The sequence below is a fragment of the Rhinoraja longicauda genome, chromosome 15 (assembly GCF_053455715.1).
Source record: "Rhinoraja longicauda isolate Sanriku21f chromosome 15, sRhiLon1.1, whole genome shotgun sequence".
NCBI lineage: Eukaryota > Metazoa > Chordata > Chondrichthyes > Rajiformes > Arhynchobatidae > Rhinoraja > Rhinoraja longicauda.
This window is the reverse complement of record NC_135967.1, coordinates 8,466,540-8,488,775: the sequence shown is the minus strand read 5'-3', so window position 1 is coordinate 8,488,775 and position 22,236 is coordinate 8,466,540. Positions and strand designations below refer to the sequence as shown.

Below are 22,236 nucleotides of genomic sequence, written 5' to 3'. Positions count from 1 at the left end.
GGGTTGTGCACAAAAAAGAATTACAGTTACAGCATATAATAAAGTTAATAAGTTACTATAGTGTAGACAAAAAATTTGTCTCTGGAGTTATAAAAGTTGACAGTCCTGATGGCCTGTGGGAAGAAACTCCGTCTCATCCTCTCCGTTTTCACAGCGTGACAGCGGAGGCGTTTGCCTGATCGTAGCATCTGGAACAGTCCGTTACTGGGGTGGCAGGGGTCCCTCATGATCTTACTTGCTCTGGATCTGCACCTCCTGATGTATAGGTCCTGCAAGGGGACGAGTGTAGTTCCCATGATGCGTTCTGCCGAACGCATTACTCTCTGCAGGGCCATCCTGTCCTGGGCAGAGCTGTTCCCAAACCAGACTGTAATGTTGCCGGACAGGATGCTCTCTACAGCCCCAGAGTAGAAGCAATGAAGGATCCTCAGAGACACTCTGAATTTCCTCAGTTGTCTAAGGTGGTAAAGGCGCTGCTTTGTCTTACCCACCAGTGCGGCAATGTGCGTTGCCCATGTCAGATCCTCTGTGATGCGGACTCCCAAGTATTTAAAACTGCTCACCCTATCCACAGTAGACCCATTTATCTCCAGTGGCGTGTACGTCCTTGGATGTTTAGCCCTTCTGAAGTCCACAATCAGCTCCTTCGTTTTAGTGACATTCAAGAGGAGGCTATTGCCCTGACACCAGAGTGCCAGATCAGCCACCTCCTCCCGGTAGGCCTTCTCATCGTTGTTGGAGATCAGGCCCACCACCACAGTGTCATCAGCAAACTTGATGATGGAGTTTGAGCTGAACCTGGCCCCACAGTCATGTGTGTACAGGGAGTACAGTAGGGGGCTAAGGACGCAACCCTGGGGGGGATCCTATGTTCAGGGTGAGGGAGCTAGATGTGTGTTCCCACACAATCCTGCATCTACAACAATGGGTTTGATTCCAGATCCAGTAGATTTTTGCATCCTAGTATCCATCTCATCAGCATATCTTCTCCAGCCCACACCCTTGTATAGCACAACTCGTTAGCACAACTTCCCCAGCCAACAACGGGCCATTGTGAGCTCCACCCTTCCTGAGGTCATCTGCTGCGAGCCCTGATTTGTCCTGGGTTTTTCTCGCCTCCTGTTCCCTCCCTCACCTCTATCTTTCAGTCTGAAGAAGTGTCCCGACCTGAAATGTCACCTATTCCTTTTCTCCAGAGATGTAATACTTACTTACTTTAATTTATTGTCACATGTGACTAGGCACAGTGAGATTCTTTGTTTGCATACCTAATGTATACAAATAGCAGCCACCTATGGTGCTGACAAAGTTACAAAGCACGCCGGCTCCTCCATTTTATGCTGCTTGACCCGCTGAGTTACTCCATCACTTTGTGTCTGTCTCCAGAAGAATTTCTCTAACTTTGAACCTTTGAACACAATTCTCACAGCAGCCCTACAGGGACTTGTATTACAGATTGTTCACTTACTTGGAATTCTTCCATTAAATCAACCCGTGTATTTCTCAATTTATGATAGGCTTGTACTTTTGGTAAATGTCTGTAAATTGGAACGACATTTCCATTAGTTCAATGTAAAGAATCTGGTGGCGATCAAAGTTGCAAGAATTTGAATCAAATAAATCTAAAGATTTAAAAATACATCAACATGCGCATCTCGATTAATAAAATGTTTTATTAACAATCAAATTTTAAGACAATAAGGTAGACACAAAAGGAAAGACAATACATGATTACAATCGAGCCAGCCACTGTGTGCAGATACATGATAAAAGGAAATAATGCAAATAACATTTAGTGCAAGATTAAGGCCAGTAAAGCCCGATCAAAGATAGTCCGAGGGTCTCCAATGGGGTCAATACTAGCTCAGGGTGGCTCTTTAGTTGTTGGTAGGATTGTTTTGTGTGTTAGGTGGGTAAATCCATTATTTTAGCTTGAGCAGAAGCAACAAGAGCTGAATTTCTGTCTCGTATTATTTAATCTCTTTGGGATCCAGTTGCTGAACTGAGAGGGTGATTTTGTGTTGAAGCCACTGTCCCAGTAGACCTGCGCTCCTTGTTTTCCAGACCTTCAACTCACTCTCTGAAACCCAGCTGCCTTCAGTCAACGGCTTGGCCTCTGGCGAGATCAGCAAGAAATTTCGAGAAGACTTTGAGCATCAAATGGCTGGGTTTGTAAAGGTGAGAGGACCGGACATCTTCACTGAATCATTGATTCTGTATGATGTCACGTTCATGTCTATCCGATGTGGACAATCAATGTACCAGGACGGTGGTGACGTAAATACTACTTGATTTAAGGATTCTCTATTTTTAGCTGGTCTTAAATACTTTCTGGAGTAGAACTCGGTCATGAACTGTTATTTAAAGGCTGATGTTGTACTGAAGTAGTTATTTAATGAAGTATAACAGAACCAAATATGGGATAGATTCAGCTGAAGCTGGGGACTCGTGTAGGAATCTAAAGCTGCTTTTATATTACTGCTGTTTTAACAGGGGTTCTAGGAGACGAGTATGTTTGATCCACCACAAAAAAACAGAGACATGTTTCAGTAACCCGAACACTGGCACCTTGTATTGGACACAGATGTTCAGCAATCTTGGTTTAGTTTAGAGATACAGCGTGGAAGCAGGCCTTCGGCCCACCAAGTCCGCGTCGACCAGCGATCCCCGCACACTAACACTAACCTACACACTCGGGCCAGTTTACTATTATACCAAGCCAATTAGCCTGTCTTTGGAATGTGGGAGGAAACCGAAGATCTTGGAGAAAACGCACACAGGTCACGGGGTGAACGTACAGACTCTGTTCGGACAGCACCCGTAGTCGGGATCGAACCCGGGTCTCTGAGCGCCGTATGGCAGTAGCTCTACCACTGCTCCCTAATCAGAACAGTAGCAAAATTTACCAATGTGTTGTGTTGCTTTTATATTACGTTGCTCAGAACATGGGTTGTATGGCACGTTGATAATAGAATGGATGGATGGATGGAATGAATACGTTTTTTGGCCAAGTATGTGCATATACAAGGAATGTGCCTTGGTGGTCCGCTCACAAATGACAACACAAACATACAGTTAACAATTAAGAATAAAGCATAAACACATCAAAACAATAAGGATACAACATTACGGTCTAAACATGTGGGTGAAAATAAACCAGAGCAAAAAAAGAGACTCCAGACTTTGGTTATTGAGTAGAACCTGCAGGCACAAAGAACAGCAGATGCTGCAATCTTGTGAAGAACACAAAATGCTGCAGTAACTCAGCAGGCCAGGCAGCATCTCTGGAGGACATGGGGAGGTGACTTTTCTGGTCGAGATCTTCCAATCAAACATGCCTCTCACCTGTATCCACCTATCACTTGCCAGGCTTTTTGCCACCCCCACCTCTTTTCCAGCTTCCTCCCCCCAACTACAATCAGTCTTAAGAAGGGTCCTGACCTAAAACATTGTCTATCCATGATGACCCGCTGAGTTACTCCAGCACTTTGAGTTTTAGGTAACAGGACTAACAATCATAGAGTCATAGTGTCATACAGCACGGAAACAGGCAATTCAACCCATCATCTACATTAATCCCACCTACTTGCATTTGGCCCAAATCCCTCTAAACCTTTCCTATCCAAGTACCTGTCCAAATGTCTTTTAAATGTTGATATGCTTGCCTCAACTTCCTCCTCAGGCAGCTCATTCCATATTCCCACCACCATCTGTGTGGAAAAAGTTGCCTCTCAGGTTCCTATTAAATCTTTCCCTTCTCACATCAAACCTATGTCCTCTGGTTCTTGATTCCCCTAGTCTTGCTATAAGACATTTCACGCTATCTATTCCCCCCATGATCATATACACCTCTATAAGATCACCTCTTGTCCTTTTACCCTCCGAGGAATAAAGTCCCAGCCTGCCCAACCTCTCCCTAAAGTTCATGCCCTCAAGTCTGGCAACATCCTCGTAAATCTTCTCCGCACTCTTTCCAGCTTAACGAGAGCATTTGTATTGCATTCTCTTCCCCTTTTTCCAAACAGAACCTTCTATTACTTGCTGCAGCATATAACAAGAGTGTTGTTCTGTACAGAAATGAGTCCATTGCAATGCTTCTACACTTCCACTGGGTAGGAAGCTAAGTACAGTGTGTAGGAAGGAACTGCAGATGCTGGTTTCAACCGAAGATAGACACAAAATGCTGGAGTTACTCCAGCATTTTGTGTCCTCAATCCAACAGGTTGGATTCAAACCTGGTGCATTCTCTGTTGCAGACGTTGATCTCGGACGAGTCCATTTTGTGCAGTGAGATGGTACTGAACTTCTTCTCGGCCGATGATCGAGACTACTGGGGACTGCTAACGTCGCTGTTTGCTGAGGAGGATGAGGTACGAGTACAGAAAGCAGAAACAATGTCTCCTTTTGTATTCTGCATCTGGTTTATTCTGTTAACAAGTTTTTTTTTAAATCTTTAAAGACGACTTAAACTGAGGGCTGAGAACATCGATAGATCTGATAATGTCTTGAACAAGACTTTTTCTCGATGCAATGGTCCCATTACTGACAAGCCCATTTCTTCTATGAAAACAAGATTGGGTGAGGTGTTTGGAGAGGTCATCTTAGTAGGATGCATGTTTAGCTGCAGATAGTCCATTAAATCTTAAACAAAGCCCATGTTTTCACAGATCTGTTGAGAATTGACATTGGGAAGGAAATTTGCTTGTATTATAGTTTTTTTAATTTTAATTGTTTGATGATTAATTGCCTCATACCCTCACTAGATCTGTTATTTTGCAACGTATCTGACCTTGGTTGTTTTGAATGATTTCCACGTGCTCAGCTTCATGGGGTTAAATAGAAAAGAAAATCGCTTTCCCCATAAAGCCTTTTAAAACCTCAGTACACCCCAAAGTGTGTTACGGCCTACGGTGTGGTTTTCTGGAGTACAATGCCTTTGTCTCAGAAAAAAAAGAGAAGCTCGCTTGCCCACAGCAAGCTTCCAAACGTAGCAAGTTAATAATGAGCAGATATTTGGCCAGTGTTTGTTTTTGTGATGTTGAGATAAATATTGACTGGAAGATGTAGAATGAATCTCCAACCATTCTTTACGTGGTGCCTTGTGTGTCTTTCTGAGCAGAGGAAGGACCTCCTTGGAAAAACAAGAAGTGCAGTACTTCCTCGGTAGAGTCATACAGTGTGGAAACAGTCCCTTGGGCCCAACTTGCCCACATCAACCAACATGCCCCATCGACATGAGTCCCACCTGCCTGCGTTTGCCACATATCCCTCTAAACCTATCTTATCCATATACCTTTTCAAAGGTTTCTTAAACGTTGTGATACTACCTGCCTCAATTAACCTCCAGAAGCTCGTTCCATACACCCACCACCCATTGTGTAAAAAAAGCTGCCCCTCAGGTGCCTATTAAATCTTTCCCCTCTCACCTAAAACCTATGTCCTCTGGTTCTTGATTCCTACCCTGGAAGTCCTGCTTTTTAGCCTTTTATCCCAACCCCCCTCATATTGCAGTACCTCATTCCTTTTCCTCCCTATGTCATTTGTGTCAACATGCATGATGGCTCCCGGCTGCTCACCCTCCCCCTCAAGACTATTATGCAACCGCTCCCAGACATCCTGGTCCCTGGCACCAGGAGTCTCGGCTGCTGCTGCTGTGTTGGACTTCCAGCTTAGCGTTTGACTCCCCCATGAAGCTGAACATTGTGCCAGTGTTTTCTCGTCTTTCCCTTGAAAACCAAATGGAGATAAAGTTGCACAGTTTGATGTTTACACTCGGACTACAATAATACGTGGACATGCCAGCCACAAGAAAGCAAGGCCAAGCATTCAAATTCTTCAATTGTTTCTGCCCAGCTGATGGGTACCTATGACATGGGAAGAGGAGAGGACATTTAGAGCTGGCAGAGCCTATGCCTCACAGCGCCATGCACGCGGGTTCGATCCTCACATCGGGTGCTGTCCGTGAAGAATTTGCACGGGTTTGCAGATTAATTGGCCTCTATAAAATAAAAAGTGTCCCTAATGTGTAGAGTGGATGAGAAAGTGGGATAATACTATATCACTAAACTAAACTAAAGACCCAAGATCTCATGGTTCTCTTATTGTTCCTTTCTCCCTCTTCCTCTCTGACCAAGGCCTTGTTTATAATGGAGCCTGATCTGGTGTGGTGCAATTTTGCATTAGTGACAGATAATTAATTTCTGTCTCTCGACGTCCCTCGAACAGTTAGAGCTGAATGTGTGATCCCATGTTTTGGATGTCACCAGGTTCCAGTCTGTGAGAATACAGCTTTGTACACTTGGACAATGTTGTCGTAGAGGTGTGGGGAGGCAGGGTACTGTGGTAGGTGCTGTGGTTAAAATGGGGGGCAGAGTGTACAGTTAATGGCATGAACCTTAACGGCATTGACGTGCAGAGGGATCTTGGAGTCCAAGTTCAAAGCTCGCTAAAGGCAGCATAAGTAGATAGGGTGGTAAAGAAGGCGTTTATGGTATGCTTGCCTTCGTTGCTCGGGGCATTGGATATAAGAGTCTGGAAGTCATGATACAGCTCTATAGGACTTTGGTTAGGCCAAAGTGGAGTATGGTGAGCAGTTCTGGTCGCCGCAGTACAGGAAAGATGTGGAGTCTTTGGAGAGAGTGCAGCAGAGGATTCCTCTGGAAGGTTGATGGAAGATTTGATAGAAGCATGTCAAATTATGATATGGCAAGCAGTCAGAACCTTTTTCCCCCAGGGTTGAATTGTCCAACACCTAGAGGACATAGCTATAAGGTGAGAGGAGGAAAGTTTAATGGAGATGTGTGGGGCATGATTTTTACCCAGTGGGGGCCTGGAACGTGCTGTCAGGGGTGATGGTAGATGCAATAGTGGCATTCAAGAGGCTTTTAGATAGGCACATGGAAATGCAGGAAATAGAGGGATGTGGATTATGTGCAGGCAGATGAGAGGAGCTTAACTTGCATCATGTTTGCACGAAACATTCTGGGCCGAACCATAAGGTCATAAGTGATAGGAGTAGAATTAGGCCATTCGGCCCATCAAGTCTACTCCACCAATCATGGCTGATCTATCTCTCCCTCCGAACCCCATTCTCCTGCCTTCTCCCCATAACCTCTGACACCCGTACTAATCAAGAATCTATCTATCTCTGCCTTAAAAAATATCCACTGACTTGGCTGCCACTGCCTTCTGTGGCAAATAATTCCACCGATTCTCCACCCTCTGACTAAAGAATGGCCTGGTCCTGTGCTGTATTGTTCTGTTCCATGGAAGTAGAACAGCATGTTACCAGGACTCGAGAGCTTGAATTGTAGGGAGAGGCAGGATAGACTGTGACTTTCATCCCTGAAGGATAGGAGCAGAGTGGTGACCCTATAGGGGTGTACGAAATCATGAGAGGTACAGATAAAGTGGATGGAGACGGTCTTCCTTTGCAGGATAGAGGAGCCCAGAACTAGAGGGTACGGGTTTTGAATGAGAGGGGGAAAAAATTAAGAGACCTGAGAAGCAAAGTGTTGGATTTGTCTAGTGCCTCGTGAAGGATTGATTTCCAGAGCTTGGGCCTTGGCGATTGGAGATAGGACTGCCAGTGGTGAGACAAGAAAATGTCAGGGTTGTGCAAGACGCTGGAACCAGCAGAATGTAGAGATCGTGTGGAGTTGGAGGGGGATGTGGTGACTAGGGAAGAAAGTAACAGCCTTTGGTACCGAAGAACAGATGGAGCTTATTATTTAGTTTTGAGAGTTTTAGTTTTAGAGACACAGCTTGGAAACAGGCCCTTTGGTCCAACAAGTTCACACCAAGCATCGATCACCCATTCACCCCAGTTCTATGTTATTCCACTTTCTCATCCATTCTCTTCACAGCGGGGGCAATTTACAGAGGCCAATTAACCTCCAAACCCGCACGCCTTTGGAATGTGGGAGGAAACCGGAGCACCCGGAGAAACCCCACGCAGTCACAAGGAGAACTTGCAAACTCCCCGCACACAGGACCCGAGGTTAGGATGGAACCCGGGCCTCTGGCGCTGTGAGGCAGTGGTTCTTACCCACTGTGCCGCCACTGTACCTACGGTTCCACTATCATTTCAGTGCAATGTGTTTTTCACTGATCTGTTGTACGCCACAGGAAACCGATGTAGAGAGTGTTACCTCAGGGGGCTCACGTGACAAGGATGTGGATGATGGGGAAGAAACTGAAAGACCCAAAACAAGCCCAGGAAATGTGGAGATCCAGGACACGGCGTCCAACAAATCACTTCCTTCAACAAGCAGCTCTGACACTCCAGAGTGTGACCTCTCCTTCAGGTCCATGGCATACAGCCCTGACGAGGAAGATGTACAAAAAGCCAACATTAGTCACATAAGGAGAAGGGTTACTGGAAGGTTTACCAAACCACCTGAAGGCATTTCAGGCCTGCTGCACGAACTCCTGGAAGAAATAATGTATATAGGTGAACCATTTTACTTTTTGAAATAAGATCATAAGAGATAGAAGTAGAATTGGGCCATTCGGCCCATCAAGTCTATTCCACCATTCAATGTTGGCTGACCTATCTCTCCCTCCTAACCCCATTCTCCTGCTTTCTCTCCATAACCCCTGACATCTGGAGAAGTTGGTGAGATTTGTTGGGGACAGGCCGAACTTCCTAAGCCTTCTAAGGAAGTAGAGGTGTTGGTGGGATTTCTTGGCCATTGCTCCAATGTGGCTAGTCCAGGAGTGAATGGTCTTACCTTGTGCTGTGTAACTCGATGACATTTTCTGTTAAAATGCTCACCTTCATCATGCACTCCACCATTTCATAACTTTAGTTTATTGTCACGTGTACCGAGGTACATAGAAAACCTGTTGTTGCGTGCTAACCAGTCAACGGAAAGACAATGCATGGTTACAATCGAGCCACCCTCAGTGTGCAGATACTGGGATGATAAATGTAAATAACGCTTATAATAAAGTTCACTGCTCCTGGCCAATACTAATTGTCCCCACCACTACCATACAAATATGCCCTTCGCTCAGATCATGTCAACAAGTTAGTTGTGGCTTTACCTGTATTACAGCAGTGGCCCTACTGCTGATGTTCTAATATCTGGTCCATCATAACATCACGAGTAGTATTATATATACAAGTTACTTTAGCTACAATAGGATGAGGATGGGCCTCACTGGAAATTTGTTTTATCTGGACTTGCACCTTCCTTTAAGGACAGAAACTTTCCTTCCCCAAGTGAAAAAATGAAGGAGGTTTTCAAGGAGAGACTCGACCAATGCCAACAACGTGAAGTTCCAGTGTTAACATTTACACCTCAAAGGATGTTGCACATGTTTTATATCAGGGCTTAATACGAAACTGCTTCTGCTATGTTTTTAAGTGGGAGAATGGACCATTGTGAGATTGTTTGCTTCAACTCGTTAGTATCCTGAACATAATTAATGGAACGATGTAAATCTCAATTCTTCATCCTGCTACAAAAATGACAGGAGGGGGCACAAAGGAATGGGATGGATGGCAGCAGAACACATGAGGGTGCGATGGAGTAATCGAGCTCCACTCTTTTGCCCCAGTATATGGCAGGGGTTTGTTGTGGCACAGTCCACAATACTGCTCACACTGATTTAATCCAACCCCATCAATAAACCTTTCTACTCCCCCTGATGGGGGTTTCTTAAATTTCTGCTAAATTCCTAATGGGATGATGGGTGATTGCCCCATCTTTGTGCTTTTGTATTTATATAACCAGCTTCCCTACATTGACACCATCAAATCCTTTCATAATTTGAAGACAGAACACCCCCCCTCAACCAGGGGGCAGCGGTAGAGTTGCTGCCTTACAGCGCCAGAGACCCGGGTTTGGTCCTGACTACGGGTGCTGTCTGTACGGAGTTATAGACAATAGACAATAGGTGCATTCAGCCCTTCGAGCCAGCACCGCCATTCAATGCGATCATGGCTGATCACTCTCAATCAGTACCCCGTTCCTGCCTTCTCCCCATACCCCCTGACTCCGCTATCCTTAAGAGCTCTATCTAGCTCTCTCTTGAAAGCATCCAACGAACTGGCCTCCACTGCCTTCTGAGGCAGAGAATTCCACACCTTCACCACTCTCTGACTGAAAAAGTTCTTCCTCATCTTTGTACTTTCTCCTCATGACTGCGTGGGTTTTTCCCCGGGTGCTCTGGTTTCCTCCCACACTCCAAAGACGTAAAGGTTTGTAGGGTAATTGGCTTCAGTAAAAACTTTAAATTGTCCCTGGCGTGTAGGTTGGTGACAGTGTATGGGGATCGCTGGTCGGCACGGCCAGTGTGGGCCGAAGGGCCGGTTCCTGTGCTGTTTTCTCCAAATTAAACTAAACTAAACAGAGAAAACATTCAACACGTTCGATCTTTCTTGAGAGTTATAAACTCTCCACTTTTTTTACTCCAGTCACCAGACTCTCAGTCAGACGAAGGGCCTCGACCCAAAACGTCACCTATTCCTTCTCTCCAGAAATCTTGTCAGACCCGCTGAGATACTCTAGCTTTTTGTCTACTTGTTATATTAGAAACATTGAACATAGAAAATAGGTGCAAGAGTCGGCCATTCGGCCCTACGAGCCATTCAATATGACCATTGCTGATCATCCAGAATCAGTACCCTGTTCCTGCTTTCTCCCCATATCCCTTGATTCCGTTAGCCCTAAGAACTATATCTAACTCTCTCTTGAAAACATCCAGTGAATCGGCCTCCTCTGCCTTCTGCAGAGGGGTCACAGATCCACAACTCTCTGGCTGAAAAAGTTTTTCCTCATCTCAGTCCTAAATGGCCTACTCCTTATTCGTAAACTGTGACCCCTGGTTCTTGTCTCGCCCAACATGGGGAACAATAATGATGAAAAGTTTTGGATACATCTATGGATTGGAAGGATTTAGAGGGATATGGGCCAACTGGAGGCAAAAGGGACTAATCCAGAATGACAACTTGGTTGGCATTGACTAGGCAGGCTGAAGGGCCTGTTTCCATGCTGTGTAGCTCTCTGAATGATTTTGATTTGGAGGATGTTGCCTGAACGGCTGGAGGAAGCAAGTGCAACATTAGCCTAAAGCAGGGAATTGGATAATTCCTGAACGGGTAAAGTTTGGTGGGATGTGGGTTAAAAAAAAAAAGAGAATGGTTTAATTATTTACCTCTTCGATAATTTCCCCTTTTCTATTTTTTAAATTGCAGTGTTTACCTGCCCTTAGGCTATCAATGTGTAGGAAGGAACTGCAGATGCTGGTTTAAACCGAAGATGGACACAAAAAGCCAGAGTAACTCATCGGGACGGGCAGCATCTCTGGAGAGAAGGAATGGGTGACGTTTCGGGTCGAGACCCTTCTTCAGACTGAAGGGTCTCGACCCGAAACGTCACCCATTCCTTCTCTCCAGAGATGCTGCCCGTCCCGCTGAGTTACTCTAGCTTTTTGTGTCTATCTCAGGATATCAATTGTGTTTGTGATTTGACTAAACGTGGTCTCCATTAATATTCACAAGTGTATTTTTCTTTTGCAGAGCAAAGTGACTTCAAGATAACGGTTTTAATGCAACTGGTAAAATATATCCTGGCAATCAGGAAGAAGTAAGTAGCCCGTGAATAATGTGCACAGTAGATTGTAATTTATACTTGAGGTAAAGTAATCCCATTCCACCACTGTCCTGCCCATCCCCTTCTACCTATATCCCTTCCTCTGGTGTTACTTTTCACTCTTTCTCCTTCCTTATCTGACACCCTTTTGTCTCCTTTTTATCTCTCGCCTTTATCTTGCATCTGCCTATCAACCCCTCTCTCCTCTCACCTGTATCCACCTATCACTTGCCAAACCTTGTCCCGTCCCCCCCCTCTTTTTTCCAGCTTCCTTCACCCTACTCCAATCAGTCTGAAGAAGGGTCCCGACCCAAAACATGCAGATGCTAGTTTAAACCGAAGATAGATACAAAATGCTGGAGTAACTCAGCGGCACAGGCAGCATCTCTGGAGAGAAGGAATGGGTGGGGTTTCGGGTCGAGACTGTTTGCTGCCTGTCCCGCTGAGTCACTCCAGCATTTTGTGTCTATCACCAGTCTGAAGAAGGGTCTCGACCCGAAACGTCACCCATTCCTTCTCTCCAGAGATGCTGCCTGACCCGCTGAGTTACTCCAGCATTTTGTCGATCATTTTGTAGAAGGGGAAGAAACAGAGTACTGAATATGGTGCTCAGCATTGCAGAGCATCGGTTCCTTAGACAAAGTCCAATGTCCACAATGGAGAAGAGGTGAACTGAACAGTACCCTAGCTTATATAGCTGTTCCTATGTCTGGTAGGGCGTGCTTTCAAGCCTCTGTGCCTTTAGCTAGACGGGAGCAGGGAGAAGGACTGACTGGGGTGAAACAAGTCTTTGATTGTAGGCAGACACAAAAAGCTGGAGTAACTCAGTGGGTCAGGCAGCATCACTGGAGAAAAGGAATAGGGTCGAAACACTTCTTCAGTGTTTGATTGTGTTGGCATTGAATCTTCATGTGAGTGGGCTATTTTTTACTCTTTGTGTTGTGTTTCTTGCACAGATCTCTAAAGAAATCTATCGACAAGTACTTCAGTAAAGAGCAGGTAGCTTCGTACATAGATCAACTCAGAGAGGTGTTGTGGCCAAATGGAATCCCAGCTTGTCCATCTCCAGAAAGATCTGATGAAGAAAAAGCCATTGCAAAAGAAAAAGCCATTGAGTTACTGCTGAGCAAAGCGCCAGGTAAAGTTAGGGCTATCCAGACACTTTGTTGAAGCTTCCAGCACCCACACCCTCACTCAGCCCCCATCCCTTCCAATCTATTCTTCCCCAAGATAACAACCTTTAACCTGATCTGAGGCTGACAGTCGTCCTGCTGAGTCCAATCCTATTACTTACTGCAGCAGCAAAAGTAGAGTTGCTTGAGAAAGAACAGTGTGTCAGGCTGCATCTGTGGAGGGAATGGGCAGATGACGTTTCGGGTCGAGACCCTTCATCTGGACTCTTGTGCCTCCTATTATTTGACCATGATTAGTGTCAATCCCAGGACTGTTGTCAAACAAGACAGGAATATTCCAAGCCCAATTGTAACTTCGCTCAGTGAACCCGAGGATGTAAAAAAAAAGTCATCTATATACTAAAACTCTCGTTTGTTTGTTTGTTTGTTCCTGAACTACAGCCAACACGGTACACGATAGCGTGACAACTTTAGGCTCACCTTACTCACCGTCGTCCCTTTGGTGCTAATGGAAGAAGTTTCATTGAAATCGGTGCTATATTTTTTAAGTTATTCACATTTTAAAATTTAAATCTATCTCCTAAGGAGGGAGGGGGATGGAGGGAGGATAAGGGGGGTTGAGGAGGGGAAGGGGGGAAGGGGGAGGGGGGGGAAGGAGGGGGAGTAGGAGGGAGACAATAGACAATAGGTGCAGGAGTAGGCCATTCAGCCCTTCGAGCCAGCACCGCCATTCAATGTGATCATGGCTGATCATTCACAATCAGTACCCCGTTCCTGCCCTCTCCCCATACCCCCTGACACCGCTATCATTAAGAGCTCTAACTCTCTCTTGAAAGCATCCAGATAATTGACTTCCACTGCCTTCTGAGGCAGAGAATCCCACAGATTTACTACTCTGAGTGAAAAAGTTTTTCCTCATCTCCGTTCTAAATGGCCTACCCCTTATTCTTAAACTGTGGCCCCTGGTTCTGGACCCCCCCCCCCCCAACATTGGGAACATGTTTCCTGCCTCTAGTGTGTCCAATCCTTTAATAATCTTATATGCTTCAATAAGATTCCCTCTCACCCTTCTAAATTCCAGTGTAGACAAGCCTAGTCGTTCCTGTCTTTCAACATATGACAGTCCCGCCATTCCAGGAATTAACCTCGTAAACCTACGCTGCACTAGCTCAATAGGAAGAATATCCTTCCTCAAATTTGGAGACCAAAACTGCACACACTACTCGAGGTGCAGTCTCACTAGGGCCCTGTACAACTGCAGAAGGACCTCTTTGCTCCCATATTCAACTCCTCTTGTCATAAAAGCCAACATGCCATTAGCTTTCTTCACTGCCTGCTGTACCTGCGTGCTTACTTTAAGTGACTGATGAACAAGGACACCCAGATCTCTTTGTACTTCTCAATTTCCTAACTTGACACCATTCAGATAATAATCTGCTTTCCTATTCTTACCACCAAAGTGGATAACCTTACATTTATCCACATTAAACTGCACCTGCCATGCATCCGCCCACTCACACAACCTGTCCAAGTCACCTTGCGTCCTCATAGCATCCTCCTCATTTATAGGGAGGGGAGGGGGGGGGGAGAGGAGAGGGTACTGTACCAATGCAGGAGAGGTTTGGGCCCAAAGGGTCCACTTGGTCTAGTCCTACATTAAATACTGCAGATGCTGAAAATCCACGAATGAATGAATGATACTTTATTCTCCCATGTACCTAGTTACAGTGAAATGCCTGTTTTTGTATACAACCTAGGCAGTACACAAATGTTGCCACGAGTTGGCACTGCACAAAGGTTACAAAAGTACCGAACAGTCCTATCTACTGCCTTCCACCGCTGCACATGGCAGTAGCCCCCCTTCCCCCCCTCCTTCCCCCCCCCCCTCCCCCCCCCCCCCCCCCCCCTCGTCAAACCAGGAAACTTTGTAAATACTCAGCAGGTTGGGCAGCAAGTGTGGAGAAAAAAAAGAGTTCATGTTTCAGGTCCCTAGTTCTTTAGAATTAGGGAAAGTTAGACATTTAGAGCTGTGGGGAAAGTAAAATGGTGGGGGGAAGAAAAGGAAATGTTTGTGATTGTTGGCAATCAAGGGAGGTCGATGGACACAAGTGGTGGTGGAGGCTAGTCGTCATTATCAATGACTGTTTAAAATCCAGAATTTATGTCATTAAAACGTTCTGCCTCAGCAAGTGATTTGAACTCATGAATGCCTCTGGATTATAATGCAGTATTTTTAACTATCGTGCGACCATTCAGCAGTCTTGTCCCTAAGCTTTGGAATTTCATCTTTCACCTGCCTGCCTTCCTTTCTCCTCTTACTTTAAGACGCTCAAAACCTATTTCTATGACTAAGTATTTGTTCATCTGCCCCAGATCTTGTGGAACCATTGGTTGTCAATGATTTGTGTACCATCTCCAAAACCATCACATCCTCCTTGTGACCAAAATTGGACAGTACTTAGGTTGTGAAGAATTGGTTTGTCCCATCCAAGACTCCAGTTAAGTTTCTGATGGTGGCGGGATGTTGTAGACTCATGGAGATAAACGGGATGGAAATAAGCCCTTCAGCTTAACACGTTCATGCCAATCAAAATCAAGTTGCCCAACTGAGCTAGTCCCATTTAGGGCAGCACAGTGGTGCGGCGGTAGAGTTGCTGCCTTACGGCGCCAGGCACCCGGGTTCGACCCTGACTGTGTACGTTCTCCCTGTAACTGCATGGGGTTTCACCGGCTGCTCCGGTTTTCCCCCACACTCCAAAGACGTACAGGTTTGTAGGTTAATTGGCTTCTGGAAATTGTAAATTGGCCCTAGTGTGAAGGACAGTGCTAGTATATGGGGTGTTCGCTGGTCGGCATGGACTCGGTAGGCTGAAGAGCCTGTTTCCGCGCTGTATCTCTAAAGTCAACCAAATTTGGACTCGTTGGGCCGAAGGGCCTGTTTCAATGCTGGATCTCTCTAAAAAAGTTTTCATTTGCACCAACATTAAAACATGGGGATTAAAATTTAGCTCAACCTATCAATTTATAACAAATGTTGCCTGTAAGTGTGCCCTTTATGAATCACAAGATATTTTAATTTGACGCCCATTTTCGAACATGCAGATATTTGCAAAACTAGAACATTGCAGATGCTAGAAACCTGAAATAAAAACAGAGACTGCTGGAAATACTCAGCAGGTCAGATAACACCTGAGTTGTCAAAAACAAGATTTACGTGACGGGATGGTAATCTTTACTTTGTTTTATTTCAGCATTTTTCCGTGTGTTTCTACATGGAAAAGAAGTCATCAACAATCTAATGACGGTATTTCAAGATGTGGAAACCAATAAGAGACTAGTATATGTAAGTACCACAAAATGAAATGCTCTTGACCTTCCTCTACAACACGCAGTCGAGAGTGTTTGATTATTGTATGTACCCACAACGAAACAATGAAATTCTTACTTGCAGAGCTTAACGGGCCTGTTATACAATACACACAGATAATATATATAGACACTCCCCAACTTACACAATAGGCGACTTATGTAAACTCACACCATTCTGTACTCAGTCCTTAGTGCAATCAAGGCAGTTTGTAATTTCCACAACACTGTGCCATCACTCATGTTTACACCGGAAACAAGCCGCCAATGGTGGCGTCCTTACCCAGAAGGCCATGCACCATAGAAAGTGCTCCAATGGCAAGAGTCAGTGATTCTGACTTGCGTAAAATCTGACTTACATAAGGATTCACGGAACATGACCCTCACGTAAGTCGGGAGTGCCTGTAATAAACAAAAAAATCTATAAATTAATAACCTCAATATGGGTGCAAAAATGCCTGAAGTCCTTACTGCAACCAACGATAGTCCACGGGTTAGTGTTGTGTAGTGATCAAGAGCCTGATGGTTGTTAGAAAGAAGCTGCTCGTGCACCTGGTGGTCATGGTTTTCCGACTCGTGTATCATCTTCCCGAGGGTAGGAGTGAAGTGAGAGCATGGCCAGGGTGGTGTGGGTCTTTGAAGATGCTACCTACCTCTTTGACCCTATAGAGGTCATTACCGGTGATGGGCCAGGTGGGCTTCACCCAGGATAGCCTGAAAATGTTAATTACACAGGATTGTCAAAAAGTAGACACAAAGTGTGGGAGTAACTCAGCATCTCTGGAGAAAAAGGATTGGTGACGTTTTGGGTCGAGACCCTTCTTCAGGCTGAAAGTAGTGGGGGGGTGGAGTGTACTTAGTGGTTACTTTAAATTAGAGAATGTAATGTTCGTACCGCTGGGTTGTAAGCTGCCGAAGCGAGATATGAGGTGCTGTTCCTCCAATTTGTGTGTGGCCTCACTCTGGCACTGGAAGAGGCCCAGGACAGAAAGGTCAGTGTGGGAATGGGAAAGGGAGTTAAAATGGTTAACGACTGGGAGATCTCATTGATCCCCTCGGTGGACCAAGCCTAAGTTCAGCGAAACGGTCGGCGAGTCTACGTTTGGTTTCACCGATGTACAGGAGCTCATGTCGGGAATACCGATGTGTTCGGTAGATGAGGTGAAAGAAGGTGCACGTGAACCTCTGTCTAACCTGAAAGGACTGTCGGGGTCTCTGGATGGAGTTGAGGGAGGAGGTATAAGGACAAGGTATGAGGGAGTAGGTATGAGCACAAGAAGATAGCGAGCGACCGAGTGTGATCATGTCTTTTAGATGAGATGTTAAACTGAGGTCATGTTAGCTTTCTCATGCAGAGGTGAAACAGAACTCTTGCTGTATGCTGGCCTCGATTTCACCTTCATCCATCAACACTAAAATCGATTGACATTTTGCGTGCAGTCAACTTGCTTTGCCCTGATACAAACTCACTGCATGCAAATTGATTGAACGAATGAATGAAAGATACAGCGTGGAAACAGACCCTTCAGCCCACTGAGTCCATGCCAGCCATCGATCACCCATTCACACCAGCTCTATGCAATCCCCTCCCCACGCACTAGCGGCAATTTACAGAGTCCGATTAACCCACAAACCCGCACGTCTTTGGGATGTGGGAGAAAGTTGTTGCCCCCAACAACTCTCACCAACTTCAACAGATGCGCTGTAGTGAGCATTTTATCAGGATGTATCCCAGCATGGGTTGGGAACAGCTCCATCCAAGACCGCAAGAAATTGCAGAGAATTGTGGACGCAGCCCAGACCATCAGACAAACCATCCTCCCTTCCATTGACTCCATCTACACTTCACGCTGCCTCGGCAAGGCCAGCAGCATAATCAAGGATGAGTTGTGCTCTGGCCACTCCCTCTTCTCTCCTCTCCCATCAGGCAAGTGGTACAGAAGTGTGAAAACGCACACCTCCAGATTCAGGGACAGTTTCATCCCAGGTGTTATCAGGCATCAGAACCATCCTTCCAACAACAGGAGAGCAGTCCTGAGCTACTATCTACCTCGTTAGAGACCCTCAGACTATCTTTGATCATACTTTATGGACTTTATAGTGCACTAAGCCTTATTCACATTATTAACTTTATCATGTATGTGTTCACTGTGGAAGGCTTAATTGTAATCATGTCGAGTTTTTCCACTGACTGGTGAGCACGCAACAAGAGCTTTTCACTGTACCTCGGTACACGTGACAATAAACTAAACTAAATATATCTGGAGCACTGGAGGAAACGTTCACGTGTTCACGGGGAGAACGTGTAAACTCTTTAGTCTAAACCAATTAGTGCCCTACCTGCACCAATACACCATCCTGGAAAGTTTCCAGTCAGGTTTCAGAGCCCACCACAGCACAGCGTCTGCCTTGTTGAAGGTACACAACGACCTGCTTCTCGCCATCGACACCGGCGACTGTGCAATCCTGCTCCTTCTCGACCTCAGCGCAGCGTTCGATATAGTGGACCACACCATCCTTATTGACCGTCTCCGGTACGCGGTTGGCATTGATGGCACTGCCCTGAGCTGGTTCGCTTCGTACCTCAAAGATAGGAGTTTCGCCATCAACATAGGCAGTTATTCCTCTGCTCCAGCTAGCCTCTCCTGCGGAGTTCCACAAGGCTCCATCCTAGGCCCCATTCTCTTCTCTCTATACATGCTCCCCCTTGGCCAAATCATTCAAAGGCACGGCATTTCTTTCCACTGCTATGCCGATGACACTCAGCTTTACCTCCCCCTGAAACCCAACAACCAGTCAAATTTAAACAGCCTCTTACACTGCCTTGAGGACATAAAATGTTGGATGGCACAGAACTTCCTCCAATTAAATGAGAGCAAGTCTGAGGTCATCCTATTCGCCCCCCCCCCCCCCCCCCCCCCCCGACTCCATCAAATCGATAACAGGCAGTCTTGGAAGTCTATCCTGCCTAGTCAAACCGCATGTCAAAAACCTCGGCATGATATTTGACTCTGCATTAAAATTTGATAAGCAAGTCAACGCTGTGGTAAAAGCCAGCTTCTTCCAACTTCGAACCATAGCTAAAATCAAACCTTTCCTCCAATTCGACGACACAGAAAAAATCATTCACGCTTTCATTTCCTCCCGCCTAGACTACTGCAACTCCCTATACACTGGGATCAGCCAATCTTCCCTGTCCTGCCTGCAACTGGTCCAAAACGCCGCAGCGAGACTCCTGACGGGTACCCGTAAAAGGGACCACATCACCCCGATTCTGGCCTCTCTCCACTGGCTCCCTGTACGGTACAGAATCAACTTCAAGCTCCTCCTATTCACATATAAAGCCCTAAATGGACATTCCCCCTCCCTACATCAAAAATCTTCTAACCCCCCTCTCTAACTCCAGGTCCCTCAGGTCAGCTGACTTGGGGCTACTCACTATCCCGCGGTCTAGGCTTAAGCTCAGGGGTGACCGCGCTTTTGCGGTTGCAGCTCCTAGACTGTGGAACAGCATCCCTCTCCCCATCAGAACTGCCCCCTCCATCGACTCCTTTAAGTCCAGGCTCAAAACCTTTTTCTACTCCCTAGCGTTTGAGGCTCATTGAGGAGGCGCTGTGAACTGTTTGCGTGCTACTGTATGTTTCTTTTTTTTCCTTAGTACCTAATCAGATGTACATCACTTTGGTCAACGTGGGTTGTTTTTAAATGTGCTATACAAATAAAATTGACTTGACTTGACTTGACACACAGACAGCACTCGAGGTTGCTCTCTGGCACTGAGTAGCAGCAACTCTACCAGCTGCGCCACTGTACCGCCCGAAATTGGCTGTGACGTTTTTTATAATGACAACATGAGTTCATTGACCACACGTTCCTTTGGAAAAAGGACATGATAACCAATAATTGCAATCACTTGCCCTTCAAATGAATAAAAGGACTAACGGTTTTTAAATGATGAGAAATTAGTTGACATTGATGTATGTAAAGAGCCAAGTGTCCTGTTGTGAGTGTGTGGAAAGAAAACACGTAGACACAACAGAAATTTTGTAGGTTTTTAATTGCAAGAGGGTGGACTACAAAATCTGTCTTGCCGACATTGTACCGAGCTGTGGGAAAAGAATGTTTAAAGTAGTTTGTGTAATAGACACAAAAAGCTGGAGTAACTACGGCAAGCTACTGACAACCGGCAACCCAATCGTCGCAAGTAGGACGTCCACCTACGACCGCACCTACGACAACCTACGACCTAGTGAGACCGCACCTGTTCCCAATGTTGGGGGAGTCCAGAACCAGGGGCCACAGTTTAAGAATAAGGGGTAGGCCATTTAGAACGGAGATGAGGAAAAACTTTTTCAGTCAGAGAGTTGTAAATCTGTGGAATTCTCTGCCTCAGAAGGCAGTGGAGGCCAATTCTCTGAATGTATTCAAGAAAGAACTAGATAGAGCTCTTAAGGGTAGCGGAGTCAGGGGGTATGGGGAGAAGGCAGGAACGGGGTACTGATTGTGGATGATCAGCCATGATCACATTGAATGGCGGTGCTGGCTCGAAGGGCCGAATGGCCTACTCCTGCACCTATTGTCTATTGACACCTACGACAACCTACCACCACAGAGGCGACAACCTACGACAACCAAAGTCAACCTACGTCATATCCGCGACAAGCTACGACCCTGAAGACTGAAGACAACTGAAGACAATTCACGTTTCACCCACCTTCCCTATAAAAGGGGGTGTATGGTAGGGTTTCCAGTCATTCTGCATCGTGACTATTTGAAAGTGATGCCATGAGAAACTACTCTGAAATACAATAACTTCATACATCAATTTTCCATCAGAATGTCAAGAATTTCCTTTATTGATATTGAAACAAACAAAAAATGTTAAAAAGGTTGATAAGAACATACAACAGTGCATACAAAAATATTGTAATAAACTTCAATACATTTCAATAAACTTCAAACTTTAAAATTCAAACTTTAAACAGAATACAAGTGCAAAAACATACAAAACCTAACATCATCTATGGACACATTACACTGATGGGTGATCAGATCAAGTCCACACTTGGAATTCACCGAAGTCAGCACCAGTGACAGCCTACGTCACCTGGCGATAACCTACGTCACCTGGCGATAACCTACGTCACCTGGCGATAACCTACGACACCTGGCGATAACCTACGTCACCTGGCGATAACCTACGTCACCTGGCGATAACCTACATCACCTGGCGATAACCTACGACAGCGCCCACGTCAGGAGACGTCAAGCTACGCTCATTGGCGTCAAAATAACAGTCGCCGAAAATCTTTAAACATTTCAAAATCCAGCAGCGATCAGGAAAACGCTACGACTCTTTGGAGACGACTCACGACCATACAGGCGACACCCCGGCAACCGTGTGGCAACAGCGTAGTCGCCTGTAGTCGTCTAAAAAAATTGCCTAAGTGGGACAGGGGCTTATCTCTCTATTTCCACACAGTTGAGATTTTATTGATCGGTGGCCCTGGTGTTGCTGAAATATAACGTTTTGTGTTTTCTGTTTTTGTTTTCCAATTTGTGTTTACCAAAGGGGCAACCTTTCCATATAAAGGGAGGTGGGTACATGGAACGAGCTGCCAAAGGAGGTAGTTGAGGCAGGTGATATCACGACATTTAAAAGACATTTGGGCAGGTACATGGATAGGAAAGATTTAGAGGGATATGAACCAAGCACAGGTAAGTGGGATGCGTGGAGACTGGGCACCTTGGTCGGCATGGGCATGTTGGGCCGAAGGGCCTGTTTCCATGCTGTATGACTATAAAGCATCACACTAATATTGATGATTAACAATCTGTGCTTCTAAAGTTTATTTGAACAAAGTGACTATTTTGAAAGTGTTATTTGGGAAATCCTATTCATAGAGTCATACAGCACGGAACCAGGCCCTTCGGCCCAAATTGCCCATGCTGACCAAAAAGCCCCATCTACACTGGTTCCAGCTGCCCCTGTTTGGCCCATGTCCCTCTAAACCTTTCCTATCCAGGAGCAGCACGGTGGCACAGAGGTTGAGTTACTGCCTTACAGCACCAGAGACCCGAGTTCAATCCTGACTACTGGTGCTGGCTCTACGAAGTTTGTACGTTCTCCCCGTGAC

General features: G+C 45.7%; 1 protein-coding gene across 1 annotated transcript in view; it reads left to right on the top strand.

Moving 5' to 3' along the window:
• Positions 1–22,236, top strand: part of LOC144600740 (uncharacterized) — a 58,580-nt gene that overhangs the window by 33,471 nt on the left and 2,873 nt on the right. Inside the window, exons 10-15 of the mRNA XM_078412664.1 lie at positions 2,065–2,178; positions 4,257–4,370; positions 8,128–8,452; positions 11,528–11,594; positions 12,557–12,738; positions 15,985–16,076. Coding sequence (XP_078268790.1) covers positions 2,065–2,178; positions 4,257–4,370; positions 8,128–8,452; positions 11,528–11,594; positions 12,557–12,738; positions 15,985–16,076 — 894 coding nt within the window. The remainder of the gene's footprint in view (positions 1–2,064; positions 2,179–4,256; positions 4,371–8,127; positions 8,453–11,527; positions 11,595–12,556; positions 12,739–15,984; positions 16,077–22,236) is intronic.